The 15,203-nt window shown below is 39.2% G+C and overlaps 1 protein-coding gene and 1 non-coding gene across 6 annotated transcripts in view; both read left to right on the forward strand.

The window, feature by feature from the left end:
• LOC112307160 (uncharacterized) overlaps positions 1-15,203 on the forward strand; it is a 748,094-nt gene that overhangs the window by 180,066 nt on the left and 552,825 nt on the right. The window contains exon 1 of one of the 5 annotated variants that reach the window (XM_024563270.2): positions 1,469-4,368. The exons of the other annotated variants lie outside the window; for them this stretch is intronic. Within the exon in view, the coding sequence (XP_024419038.2) occupies positions 4,354-4,368 (15 nt within the window). The 5' untranslated portion in view covers positions 1,469-4,353. Of the gene's footprint in view, positions 1-1,468; positions 4,369-15,203 lie in introns of those variants that run through there. 5 annotated transcript variants of the gene reach the window in all.
• Positions 11,321-11,458, forward strand: LOC112307244 (small nucleolar RNA SNORA51). The gene has a single exon (XR_002975036.2). It is a non-coding gene; the product is annotated as a small nucleolar RNA SNORA51 (small nucleolar RNA).

Genomic DNA, 15,203 nt, shown 5'->3' on the forward strand with positions numbered 1-15,203 from the left:
GTAGATGTACATTTATTAGCATTGTTTATTTTGAAGAAAATACATAAAACTTTCACTGTGGTCATGAATGTTTTTCTTCCAAACTGTCCCTGGGTCCTTGGATATTAGTGAGGCTATAGAACTGGTTCTCCTTGAGGGTGTGAGAGGTAGTTCAATGTATTATTCTGCAGTTCTGATTGCCCAACATCTGATGATCAGGGGCTTTGTGTTTATTTTCTCATTCAGGAACATCTCTTGCACTCTATTTTATAAGGTGCAAAGGGCTGAAGGGGTGTGATGCCAGCAATGCACACTTTGTTACCTGTCTTGCACATTTATACTGGGATGCTCAAAGCACGGAACACAGAAGGGGCACTGTAGATCTATGTTGATAAGCTTAGTCTTGAGCTCTATTGTGTGTTTCTGCTAGTTTTGAGAATAGATTTCTCCAACATGTCCTTTTCCATCAGAGAGTAAATATGCCGCCTGTGACCTACTGTCAGGAGGTGCAGAGGAGACAGGCAATCTCCAGCACAACTGGAAGGAGCACATTCACTCCGCTCTCTTTAATATGGTGTGCTTGCATAAAAGCTCAGTGCACCAGGTTATTATTGCACCGAAGACCTCCTTCTTTCTCTTCATTGATTATCTATAAAGTGTATAATGAATACATGAGAAGAGAAAACATTTAAAGAAGTATTTGTTTCCATGACTAAATAGTGTGTTCATGATTAAGTCTGTGACTTTTTGACCATCAGATTAAACAACTTGTAGTACAAGCAAATAGAGGGACCTTTGCATGTTGGAGGTGAATTTGTGAGCACAGAGGGAAAAGAGGTGTCAATGAAGCATGAAAAACGTTTTCAACCTTAATAGGGTCAAAGGTCTGAGAAAAGTCTAACAAAATGTTTAGTGTTGTAAGGGACACCACAGATGATTTGTCCTGTGATTCACAACTTTGACTGCACATAAAATTATGCTGGCATTTTTCATATTGAGTTATTGAATATAACATGTACACACCATGGGTGTTTAGCTTAATTTTCACAAGGTGAATACAGTATATTCATGTAACCACTACCAGATCGAGAAACAGAACAATCCTAGCTGTCAGAAGCCCCTACGTTCTTCGTAGTCATTACCTCCTTATAGAAATACCCATTGTCCTGACTTTGAATACTTTAAAATTATTTTTCTTATTTTTGAAATTTACTTTTAAGAAATAATATATTATGCTCTCTGTATCTTTCTGTTTTTCTCTCTCAGTATTGTGTTTGTGAGAGTCTATAAGAAGCAGTAATACATTCATTTTCATTGTTGTCTAATACTCCATTTATGAATATGGCATCATTTATTTACCTGTCTTACTATTGATGGAAATTTGGGTTGATTACAGCTGTTGGCTATTGCAGATAGTGCTGACATAAATATTACTTTATGGTTATTTTGGTGAACACTTGTAATCTTTTGTTGGCTGTATATCCAGGAGTGGAATTGCTAGACCATGTGATATCTGTGTGTTCCGTTTAGTGTAAACAACTGCTCATTTCCAAAGTAGTCATACAGATTTACACTGATTTCTAGTTACTCCCCATTCTTACCCATCTAGGGACTTACAAAAGTGCCAACACACGACACCCACCTGTACTCTATCCCAGAACAATTAGGTCAGAATTTCTGGGGTGGGACCCGAGAACTGGTGTTTTAGAAAATCTCCCCAGGTGGCACTAGTGTGCACCAAAGAAGAGAACTGCAAACCAACACTATGGAGGTGAGGTAACTGGGGTGTGAAGAGTTGATACGCTTTACCCAAGCCACCTAGACAGTGAAGGGCCAGGGCTAGATGCCAAGTCTCCTCACCCTGCCCCGGGCATTCCCTTCATAGACAGTCTACTTTAGAGGTACTTCTTCATTATTCCATTCTCAACCTTGAAAATGAACTTAGACTTCACCTCTATATTCAGAATAGTTTGTCGTTTACAGAGCAGTTTTTCAGGCTCTGTGAGATAGATAAAGCAAGTATGAAAGACCAGCAAAATGGAAATGTGAGGTCCTTTTTCATAAATGAATAACAATTTCAAGACTGTGACACCAAAGCATGAAACCAGCCATGGGGCCCTTTGCAGAGTGCGATTGCACTCCCAGGAAGCTGGCCCTGTGTTATCACTTGCAGGTTACGGATGAACGAGGAAGGCTCACTGACTTCTAAGTCATTCAGTCATGAATACAGTCTGGTCTGATGATGCCTGCCTTTTCTTTCTGGCCAAGAGGGTGAGTTGCTCCTTTTTCCCTAGGATTTTCTAAGATAAAATGAATAAATATGATATGGACTAAATATAAAAACCTACAGATAGAGAACATGTTTTTTTTAAGAGGAATGGAGGATCATTTTGTAAAAGGAATAAAGAATGAATTTTAGGAAAACAAGATCCAGCTAACCGCTGTTCAAACTGCCACCTGGGCTCCGTGTCTCAGAACAATCTTTGTGGGCATCTCTGCTGCCTTTTCTGACATCTGGCTGGTCAACTCTATCCAGATGTTTGGATCCTCCCAAGAGGTACCTTCATAAGCCTTGCGTTGAGGGTGGTGGAAAAAACATATGAAAATATCTACTCACCTTCCTGGGATAAAATCTAATAACACTTGGGGATGTGAGGGAACTGGGAACACTAGGCTGGGCCCTAATACAAATGGGCATGGAGCTGGAAAAATATTGTAAGAAGTAACTCAGTTCTAGGTGTCTTATGACAAAGGAAGAATAGTTAAAACCTACTCCTACCATCTCTAATTAATCTATTCCTACCCCACCCACTACTCCTTCAAGTTGTTCTTATAAGCCTGTGACTACCTACAGAAACTAGGGCTAAGTTGTAGTCAGTGGGCAACGTTAACAGACATCTAATAATAGGGGGTAATTACTGTTCATTTCTATGAATTATGAAGCTTCCTTTGCCTCTTTTTGGTTGTTTAGGCATATACGTGAATGCCAAGAAATAATATGTAACTAATAATATTTTCTTCAAATGGTCTTTTTTTTTTATGAATGATTTCGGGTGAAGTAATTTGTTTCCCCAAGACATGTGAGATCATTTCTGGCTTGTGCTACTCTCCCACACTCTCACTCTTCCAGCCTGTCCGTCCCACATGAGGAAGGGCTCAGCAGTCTGAGCTCAAGGCTTGAATTCAAGCTATTGGATATTTAAGTTAGAGGTCTCTGGCCCTCAAAAAAAGTCACTTAACCTCCTTTACCTTCACTTTTTCCATCATAAAATGGGGATTATATGGGCTGAATTGTACCCACTATCTCAACTTCATATATTGAGATCCTTACCTGTAGTGCTTCAGAAGGTAGGCTGTATTTGGAAATAGGGCCTTTAAAGAGATCATTCAGTTTAAATGAGGGTTATAATCCACTGTGAGTGGTGTCATTATAAAAAGAGATCAGGACATAGGGACACACAAAGCAAAGACCATGTGAAGACAGAGGGAGAAGAGAACCAACTCTAAGCTGAGGAAAAAGGCCTCAGAAGAAATAAGTCTGCTGACACCTTGATAACTGACTTCCAGCCTCCTGAACTGTGAGGAAGCGAATTTGTTGTTTAACCCATCCAGTCTGTGGTACTTTGTTATGGCAGCCCTAGCCAACAGATACAGGGGGTAATACAGTAACACTGACTTCAATGATTATTTTGTGGAATAAGTGGAATTGGTGTATTGGTTAATTTTAAAGTGTAGAGTGGATGTTAGTGACTGCAATAGCCGCTAGCTATTACTTACTATCTGCAGCACACTGCCTGTCTCCCTTTTTCTTCATCCATATCCCTCTTGCCATTTTTGCCTTTAACATAGAGCATGACTCCTAAAGAAAAGGTGATTTAATCAAAAGTGTAAGAGGTACAACATTAGGTATTTCTCCCATCAAGTTGCCAAACATATTTGTATTTTAAATCAAAATAAGAAGCCTCAAGTGTTCCCTTGTTGAGAGGTCGAATTCAAAACCAACATCCAGATGTAAATGCGATCCCAGGTCTAGTGAGTCCTCTCTGGTTTGCATCTGTTCCTGCCTACTCCCTACTCTTGTCATTCCTAGTAAAACAGAAATTTGAGGAAGAGGACCGATTAATGTTTTCAAGGGTATATTTCTTGGTTGCCTTTTTTTCTTTTGCTGAAAGATCATATTTCTTGTTAGCTATTTTTAATAAGAGCCCTCATTTTATTCAATAGACTGTGCTAATATTACCCTGAGAATAGTTAGTATTTATATAGCAGAGTTTCACTAGAAGCTCAAAGCACTATATAAATGTTGTCTCGTTAAAAACTCATCATATCCCCATGCATTAGGTTGGTGTCTTCTGTGATTTCCCTGATGTGCAGATGGAGAAACAGAGGGTGAGTGACTTTTGGAAATTCAGAAAAGCACCATATTTCAGATTTAGTGATAAAGCTTCAGTCTGGCTCCCCAGATTTTAACAAACTGAAAGGCACTGAGCACAAACTCACTAGCTTGTGTTTTGATGAGTGATTAAAACATTATAAACATCAGGGCTACTGTTTTTCTCTGGGGCCTGGAGCCCAGTGTTTTACCTAGGGAGGACTGGGAGCATCTGTGAAGTGTGAAAAGTAGGACTTGGCTGTTTGAGCTTTTCCTTGGTTGCTCAACTTGCCATGGATCACTGCTGATTTATTCAGATCACTTTTTACATTCCCATTTCTGAGTCAACCTCTTCATAATTCTTTCACAGCAGTACCTAGAACAACAGGGGCCTGCTACAAGGTTCCAATTTACTGATGGTTCTGTTCTGGTCTAGTCAACTGTCTCTTAATGTAAGGGTGTAAACCTCCATCTAGTTTTTATTCTTTTAGTGCGTTGGTCTTTCTTTGTCCTTATTACCCTAACTCTCTTCTACATAGGTTATTTACATGGTTGCAAAAACTAATAAATAGGCTTACCAAATTAATTGCTAATAAAAATTGCTTAATAAAATCTATACAGTAAGCAGGATACAACACCAGTATACAATCTTTCAAAATGCCATAAGCAATTGAAATAAGACCATGCATGGAGGCGCCAACAGTGTTAAGGTTACTGCTGCCCCCAGAAACTAACCAGTTGATGGAAATGGCAGTGGAGATAGTAATGCAAAAGCAGGTCAAGGCTGAGAAAGAGGCCGGAGGGGAGCCAGGGCACTGCAGGGGGATTTCCTGCCTGTGGGTCAGGGCTACACTGGAACTGTGACTGCAGGACTGACAGGTTTTCATTGCAGTATTTGTCTGCCTCTGAAATCTGGTGAACTGCTTCCCCTCTGGATCAGGTAAGTCCTACTGCTGAACATCTGCAGTTAGAAAAACAACCATTACTTTTGGCTAGAAGCCTCCTAATACAGGGTATTTCATTAGAAAAGAAGCACCACCATCCTTCCTCTGCAGTGAGGTGGTGGGGGGATACAGCATGGGCTTTAATTCAGCACCCTCGTAGCACAGCACCTTCTGGTGTACTTTACTTAATTGCTATTGAAAGGCTTTGAGATTTGTCTCATGGAAGGCATTATTTCGAAGCTGTTTGTTCTCTACAACATAAAAATATTTCTCTGTCTTTTCTTATGAATTAAGGAAGACTAATTCTTTTGCCCGGCTATAAGACTCAAGGTTGTAAATGCATCATTTCCTTTCAAAAAGTTTTTTTAAAATAAAAAAACAAGATTAGTAACTCTCTATATTGATGATTTTAAAGAAAAGATAGAATAAGAGGGTTTTATTTTCTAATAAATAATATTTCACTTTGTCAAGAGACATACTATAAAGGAATTTGTTAGGGAGAGATTACAAACAATATAGGCATTTAAATTGAGCTAGTGCTAGCCTTTCATATAATGAGAGTGAAATCCCATCTGCAGCTAGCTTTTAAAAGACCCAAGTCAGAAACTGTATACTATTATAATACAAGAAAATTTCCACAGGAAATGTAAATATTTTTCTAAGTATCAAAATTCATTCCACATATTTCATACTAAAGCAGGACTATAATTATTTCTGGAGGTTAAAACATTTTAAAGTCTTACACATCCCTAGTTACTCCATTTTCTTGCGCTCATCTACTTTGTTCAGTGACTTTACTTCCTGTCAGTAATGACATCTCTCCCCATAGACAATCTTTTTACTTTTTGCATGAAAAAATGAGTACTGTTCCACTGTTGGCAGAAATGGGTCAGTGACAAGTTTGAGAATAATTCAGGAAGGAGATCTGGCGAGGCATTACTGGCTACTCGAGGGACCAACCTAAAAGAGCAAAGCAGGTGAGGCACTTTGATTGGCCTACCGGGGTTGTATGTCCATCCCGTGTTCTGGAGGAGGACGCCTATCTGGTGGGGTCTGCTAGGCAAAAGTACCAGAGAGAGGGGCAAGGGGGTCAAGGCTTGGGGGTGTGAGGCATCTCAGTAACCAGTTGTTAATTTCACTGGTGCGCTGGCCTTTCTCAATATCAGAGTGTTCCTATAACCTAGTTGCTCCTCCTTATATGGCCCTTAGTATATGCTAGGCATTATTCTAAGCACATCATATATATTAACTCTTTTAATCTAATGATAAGAATAAATCCTCATTTCTTTTTCACTTCACTCATGCTATATACATACACCCATCAACACACATATGCATAACACATGTCTACTATGTATATATTATTGTGCGTATGCAAATATTTTAGCTCTTGATTGTTTAAAAGATCAAGGCCATTCACATCCCATGTCCTTTCCAGCGCTCCTCTGTGAAGCCCCCACAGTGGCAGCTCGAGCCATGCTGCGGACTCAGGGGCCCACCACGTGTGTTTACGATGGTGTTAGCGTTCTGTGCGTCATACAACTGCATTTAAATTTTGAAGGAGGGGATAATTTTTTGACACATTTTGCTGTGCCAGGTAGCTCACAGAGATCTGCACAGAGTCCATGCTCGTCTGTTTGCTGAGCAGTTAGAACCTGACTGGAGTTTAGAAGAGGGTAGAATTGTGCTTGGCAGAGTTCAATGATTATTTATTTCTAAGATTATATTTTATATTTTGCTCTGTCAAATCAAGATCTTTTCTCAAGACTAAAATTTCAATCACAACTGAATTAGAAATACATCTATAAACTGGAAAATGAGATTATATATATAATTAGACATTTATTTAGAGAGTAAATGGCTGGATTGACTTTTCCTCAAGACATTGGCTTTCTTCGTCTTTATGATTTAAAACTACATATTGCTTTTATAAAAATATATCACTTCCTTTATTTTAAAAAGTGAATTCCACTGAGCTCTGTGTAGTCATTAATGAGCCATAGATCAACTGCACAAAAGTGTGGCCAAAAGGGACATATGGGCTACTGTCATCCCTGAGAGCTGAGACGCTAACCACCACAATTGCATCAAGCAGCGCAGATGCTCGGGGCTTGGGGTTTATTTAACCGCCTCTTTTTCTAGATGTGTCCCAGCCCTCGCATTCAAGTCAAGGACTGGAAAGTCAGGTTGTTTGTTTCTGGAAGTCGGTGCTGTCCACTACATCGTGTCTAAATGTGAATAGACATGAAGTGAGAATATAGCAGAAAGACAGAACAATTTTGTTGATGATAACAAAATGGCTAAATAATGAGACAGAAGCAAGTTGGTCCTGTAAGTCGAATAGACGTGTAACCTAAACCACTGACGGAGACGAGAGTGAAGCTGAAACTCAATGTGGAAGAAGTCAAGAAGAGAGACCATGAAAGTCTACTAAAACACATCATTTAATATTTGATAAAGAATTCTTTAAAACATTGCCTAGAATGGTTTGCTTGGGTTTCAAACTAGGAGAAACAGAAGGATGGAGAAGATAGTAGTTGCCATTGACTTGCCAGCCAATATCTTCAATCAAATTTTTTGGTTTCAACGCTCTAATACCTCTGTAGAATCCCAATTTGCTGATGCCTAGAATAGCAGAGTCCTTGGCAATGAGACAAAAGACATTCTGTGAGGAAAAGAATGTTACTAGTTGAACCTTTTCCCTCCTACTTTTGAAAGGTTATCCCACAAAGGGAAATAGGATGAGGACTGACCCCCTCTGCCCAGTGGTGAACCAGAGGAGTCCTGCTAGGGAGACAGTTTTATCCTCATTCATTATAGCAAAAATCAATAAATGACATGTGAAAGTTAATATATCTGGAAGTTATTGTGTAATATTTTCTTCTAAGATTTGGAGATAATAACATTATAATGGGAACAAAAAAACAATTAGCATAATTAAAACAGTTTTCCCTTTACCAGCAGGAATAGGGGATAGAAAAAGTATGACAATTATTCATTGCCTTTCAAAATAAGGCTTTCTCTACTAGTTTTTGTTTTTGTTTTAAATTTTGTATAGATATCACTTTAATAAACAATTTTTTAATATCAAAAGAAAAGTAATTAATTTTTCAATATTTTGGGAGAGGCTGCTGGGAGGGAGGACTGTCCTACTAGGAGTAGAAATTAGAATGAAATGTCCTTTGAAGGTCAGGTCAGTAACCCCCAATCTTTTGTTAATGAACGGGAGGTGTGCAAACAATGAAATTAAGGTGTGTTTGCTTACTTTCCCAGTGCCTCCACTTTTTTCCTAGAGCTACTTAGTGACTCATCCCTACCGAAAGGGTTTAGCAGACTAAACGTGATGAGTGAAAAAATCTGTAATGTGCCCCAAAGCCTCTAAATGCTTTTTTAGTCACTGTTTTAGACCGACTATATCACCACTCCCTCAATTTTTATAAATAATGCTGGATCTAAATTATTAAAGTTCTTAATATTATACTAAATAAACACAGCTATATAATACATATGTAATAATCCACTGAATTTTCCTGAAAAGGAAAATTGGCTACTAACTCACTTTTTAACTATTTCTTTATTCTTCTGCATTATTAGGCACTCTGAGTGTAAGTGCCAGCCCGTTTGCCTGAGCTGTAATCCGTATGAATGTGTATGCCTGTTGACCACCCAGTACACAATGTTATTATGGATCATTCACACTTTCACACCTAGGCAATTATCACTGAAATGATCAGACCTTCTGAAGGCTGAGACATGTGCCACCAACTCATAAATCAAAGCTGGAGTGCAGTGAAAGGTTGAGTGATTCTGCACTTAGAGATGGGATGCTGGGTTTCTTTTGCCCCATTACTCCTTGTGAATCCTAGGGAGGAATACCTTTACTGTGACTCTCTTAATTGGCAGTATGCCAAGAAACTCAGCTACAGTTTGACATCACCCCAGTCGGTCGTGGAAGCCAGTGCGATTCAGACAAAGGGGAAAGCTGGCAGCCTTGTTCTGAGTCATGAATATTTAATGCAATGGAGGGTTGCACATGACTGGTAAATAGTGATTTGTCATGCTTAGACTGAATGAATTTTGCATTTATTTTGCTTTTGTCTTTTGAATGTCTGAATTTTAAAAATGAGTCCTTTAACCTCATAGGCATGCCATTTCTACTGTAAAACCATCTGTATCTTGCTATAGGCAATTAACAAAATTAATAATTTATCCTAAAAAAGTTGCATGTGAATCCTTAATTTCTAATTTCATATTGTAGTTTCCAGGTGCATGAGCTGGGGTTATAATTACGAAGTCTTTGATTTCCTGACTGTAGGGTCTTCTACAGGTAATTTACCCATTTTGGATCCTTATTTCCTCAGCTCTAAAATGAGGGCTTGGGTCAAATCAGAGTGAATGTCTTGTTTGACCAGCACCTCGTTTTCAAGGCAGTCCTAAAAAACGTGTAATAATTAGCTTTTTAATGTTTAGTAATCAGATACTCTTTTTCCTTAATAATAATTCATCTGGAGTTTTCTTTTGAAAATAAAAATGACAAGATCTGGTAACAGTGGAACCAGTGATCATTTGAAGGTGAGAAGCTGCTAAGCCACGTACATGGGGTGCGTGCTCTCTGGGATGCCACAGCCCTGCTGCTCCTTATCAGATCCCTGACTCTGAGGCTCCTGACAGTCGCCTTTCCTGCAGCCCCTGCACTGCTGTGTTTGCCTACAGCTGACCTGCCTTGCTCACTGGTCCCCTTGTCTGGTCCTGCAGATATGTGTCTGCAACCTCTGGAATTTTTAAACTCTAAAAATTCTATGATTTCTGACTTTAGTTTTTGAAAAGGGCCAAGAATAATTTAGCTAAACAGCAAGACATTTTGTTAAGTCCTAAATTGTTTATTTTAAATTAGCAAAAGGCATGGTGGGTGGCTCCCAGTAACTATATAGGAAGGAGGGTGGTATTTTGCCAGCATGGACTGGAATTGGTTCAGGTCCCAGACACTCCTGTCGTTTCTCATCCCGTGGACTTCTCCAATATAGTTGCTTACCCCATCAAGCCAGCAAGGAGAGTCTCTCCCTCCAGTCTGCTGAGATGGAGCCTTATGAAGTATAACCTAATCACAGGAGAATCATGCTAATACCTTTGCATATTCTATAGATTAGAAGCAATTCAGAGGTCCCACTTGCACTGAAGGGGAATGGGGCAATTGCACAAAAGTGCCAGTCAGCACCAGGCGGTGGGAAGCATTGGCGTTCTAAGTTTACCAGCAGGATTATCTGATGCTTGTGGGCTTCCATTCACAGGCAGTGGCTTCCGTTCTCCATTTGCTGGTCTAAGTATGATCTAAACTCCACAAGGTAAAACAGTCAGTGCCCAGCACACAGTAAGTCATAAATACGTGGTTTTAAAGCACTTAAAAAAAAAAATCTCCTTTCTGGAACAGGACGACTACCCATGGAGAAAGGATGTTAGAAATCCTGCCTATGTTATTTGTAAATGCCTTAAAATTGCACTGAGTTCCTCATGGTAAATTTTTATAGAGAAGGTATTAAACCACCTTTCAAAAAGAAGACATGTCTTACTGCTTTGAGCTCCTCACTGCCTAGCACGTCTTACCCAGTCCTCCTCTCCCATACCTCTGAGGGAAAAAAATGATTTCACATTTCAAGTGTTAACACTGATTTCTACAACTCAGGGTGCAGTGGAAGAATTGAATCGCAACGACTTGTAAAAGATGCAAATTCATGGAACACACGGGACTGTGTGTATAGTCCCCACTTAATGTGACTGATAACCAGTCTTCACTGGCCTCTAATGAGACCCTGTGATCACTGCAAACACAGCACGTGGTCCTTAATTAGGAGAAAAAGGTGCTTTTTATTGTGTCATTAAGACATTTTTAGCAGGGAGAAAAATGGATTATTATTCACACTGTGCTTAAAATTATTCACGAAAATTTGTAAATGCCTGTCTCAGAGACAAATTTCTCTATATTCTAGATTCTGTCAATATATGTGTATGTGTAAATAGCAAACTTAAGAGTGTCTTTGTCTGTAGATGAGCCACTGTTCCTTTATTGTTGAAAATGACACCAGAAAGAGGAGGCAGAGAAACCCACCCCATATACACCTCCGCCCAGGCCCTTTGCCTGGTCTGTATTGTGAATAGGGAGACAAGGAATTAAGTAAAAAAATTAAAAAAAGAAAATGACACCATCATATGTGCCCAGGTGTTTTCCTATTGCTCAGAGAGAGGAGGATATCATGTTTGTATTTTTTTTAATTCTTATTTTTTTGGAACAGACATCCCAATTGGAATTATTCGGTCAAATCTGCTTTCAGCGTACATTCTTGACATCCTGCTCTCTTTGGTTTTGATGGTGATGCTCATTTTTATCCAAGTCTTGAAGTTCAGAGAGAAAAATGATCAACTTTATATATATTTTTTCTTCGTTTACTGTTGGTCTATCTGCAGGGTATTTAGACTTGGCGAATAAACAATTTCGTTCCCATTTTACAGAGAAAAACAAGACTTGGCATGTTGAAAGTTCTGCCCAGGGCCTCTTGGTCACTAGTGCTTGAGATGAATAAAAAGAAGCGTGAATATAAGTGTGTTGATTATGACTGTGAAGGAATCAGAAGTCCCTCTTTAAGTACCTCAGATATCCCATTTGCACGCGCATGCGGATAGAGCAGGGGAGTATTACAGATTCACATCTTGTGTTTGCAGCTGGGGAAATGCTGTATGTTAATGAGGCCATACATATGCAGTCTATTCCCAATCATCTAGGAGCTGACTGCTGAATCTTCTGGGTTTAGGCTTCTCTTCCAATCATTTTATCAGATATAAGACTCCATCAGCAAACTGCTTCAGTTGCAAATATCTTCTTATTTAAAATTCCCCATTAATCTTTGTTGGGCCCACATTGGGAAATAATGAGGTGTCAGTTATCTATTTCAAAATTACCCTCTGAATATTTTTGCCTCTGGCGGGCAGCAGTGTCAAGTGTAGTAGCGAGCTGAATTTGAGTGCGTTGTAGATAATAGCGTTTCAGGCTACATTTCAAGGACACAATGACCGTCTGTGGAGTTTTTCATGCTGAGAGTCATTTTCTTCATGCCAAAAGGGTTTTTAATGGTCAGCTTCTTGCCTGATTCATAACCCCATATGCAGTGGCATCATGGATTTTAAAGGCTATTGTAATGATTCATAGGAATGAGGGAGAAACAATGGAAAGCCAGCATTAGTAAACTCCATGTGTCAGTGAGCAGAGGATCCAGCAGCTTGGAACAGGAAGAGTGTCATTTGGGTTGGACTCATTTACTGTTCAAAGTGAAAGTGCTCTCAGATCATTCCTTTCCGTGGGAGATTCGCTTCCGACAGTGGTGTCATAATCTGCATCTGGCACAACCCCACACTTTAAGTGGGTCGAGTTGAATTGCTGAGTCCTTCTTCTGTGGGAGACCCTGTGTTGTTGCTGTATGGAAAAAGCTGAACAAAACAGATTTGCTTTTCTGAAGTCCAGAGCCCGGTGGGCCTCCTATAAACCATTAAATATACAACCTATATAAACTTGTAAAATATGCTCATTGAGCACTGAGTATAGGACAATTAGATGGCAAAGACCTATTTTTGGAAGTCAACTGAGCTGAGCTCTTAGTGTGGCAAAAAAAGAATGTGACATCTCAGAGAGTGTAGGCCAATATAATAATTATTGTAATAACTGTCTTCGGTTGGATTCCCAAGAAGCTGAACCTGAGCAGTGTGATTTATTGAGAGTACTGTCAGAAAAAACCTGAAAGCCGGTGAAGGAAGCAGATAGGGTATGGGGGAGAAGCCAGGTAATAATGTGGCTTCACCCTGATCCTGCAGGGAGCTGATGTGTGATTGGCACCACAGAGTTGTCACACTTTGTGTGTGGGGTTCAGGCTTTTTACCCTCTCAGTCAAAATTGGCTGCAGGATGCAGCATTTGTGGGAGCGATGACTCCTGTCCCCTGAAGGCAGTTTTTCTGGAGAGGCACAGCCCTGAGCTATTTGCAGCTCACTGTGATAGCAACTGGCACATGGACTCATACCTGAGCCTGGTGCAGCAATGACCAGTGTTTATTTCATGCTAATGCTTAAGGGTTCAGCACTCTTACAACATTTTACATATATAGATGTGTAAATCTATGAGGTAGGTAATAACATTTCTCCATTTGAAATTTAAGAAAACCGAAGCACAAATTAGGTGAACTAATTAAGGTTATACATCAGGGAAGTGGCAGAGCTGCAAATTTTACTCACGTCTGATTTGAAGTAGAGAGTAACAACCCTTTTTCTGTACTACATGGCTGTAGTGACCATTGTAATTTCAAAAGTAGATAAGGAGCAATGACATTAGTTATAATTTGTTTATTTCTTCACAGAAATAATTGTCTGTGAACTGGACCTTGACTGTGCCTTCCCATATTCCCACACTTCGGCAGCAGCAGTAGCTGTTGTGTTGACTCCTTTCCTGTGCTCTGGGAAAGGCTGTATTCTTCACATCCCCTGACCCCTGCTTCTCTCTCCAGGCTGGCCATGCTTCCCCTTACTTTCTGTACTCCAGACACATGTTTGTTTTGTGATTGCTTGAGAGCTGCCACAGGATCTTTGCACATGCAGTTCCCTTTAGCTGAAATGCGATTTCTACCAAAACTTCTTGTCTTCAACTATGTGCTTAGTTATCTCTCTGTGATCCTCCAGACCTGATTAATTAGGCTCCATATATTTTACATCCTTCCCCCTTGCCTAGGCCAGGGATTTTTATCATAGATTTCATTTAATTATGACTTATTCCTTTCAGAGCTCCTACCTCATTTCATGTTTATACATACATTGCTGGAATTGTTCAATTAATGCTTGTTTCCTCTCTTAGACTGTACGTTTCATAAAGGCAGGAACTGTGTTTGATTCATTCACTGTTAAATCCAGCACAGTTGTCTGACACATTGAGCATACTCAATATTATTTGTTAGTAAGTGAAAAAATGAGGGCAAGAATGCATACTGTCTGCTCCTAGGTTTTCCATTGCAGACCACTCACAGGCTTGCCTCCCTGGCCCAGATGCTTCTTGTGCTCTATTGTTGGGTTTACCTCAAGGATTGTGTAGACATCCAGCCAGCACATTACTACAGGTATGGAACCTCTTGGTCTGATCTAGCTAGTGCCAACCAAGCTCTAAGCTACTCTAGAGATACCTTACCCTGTACCCTTTAAGACAGCACCATTAACTTTTGAATTATACACATTTGGAAATAAGGACCCAATGCACACCATCACCATATTCTATTACTGTCAGGGTTCTGTGTGAATGCATTTGAAGTTCACATGGCTCCTCTTTGTTTCAATATCCCTCTGTGATAGTAGCCAAATCTATTAAAAATACACGCATTTAACAGTATGAATATTTACACTGATATTTTAATAAAATACCTTAAAATAAAGAAGACAGGTGTTTTAAGACTTTTAAATAATTCATCCCAATCATCTACAAATAATTTGTTCTGTCGATATTTGTTTTTATTAGCAACAAGCTTATAATAATTCCAAAGACAGAATTTGTAATGAGTGACTTTCATTCGAAGTTGAAAATTGAAAAAAGAATATATCTGCACCTGTGTTTCTCAGTTATATTCTCAAACTGATTTTTATTGTAGACACAAGTTTCAAAGTAGAAAAATTGAGATGAATAATATTTCAATCCTCTACATTTTTCATGTTATTTTACTGGAATAAAGAAGGTGCTTCTTACTGATTTGAAACAATATATATATATTTTTTAAGGATTGGCTCTGTACATTCTTTAGCTTATTGATTATTTACTATAAATCAAATAAAATTTGTTACTGCATATTATCAATTGTTTAAACAATCAATATTCTGTTGGGATTGTATCAA

This window comes from Desmodus rotundus, chromosome 1, assembly GCF_022682495.2.
Source record: "Desmodus rotundus isolate HL8 chromosome 1, HLdesRot8A.1, whole genome shotgun sequence".
Taxonomy (NCBI): domain Eukaryota; kingdom Metazoa; phylum Chordata; class Mammalia; order Chiroptera; family Phyllostomidae; genus Desmodus; species Desmodus rotundus.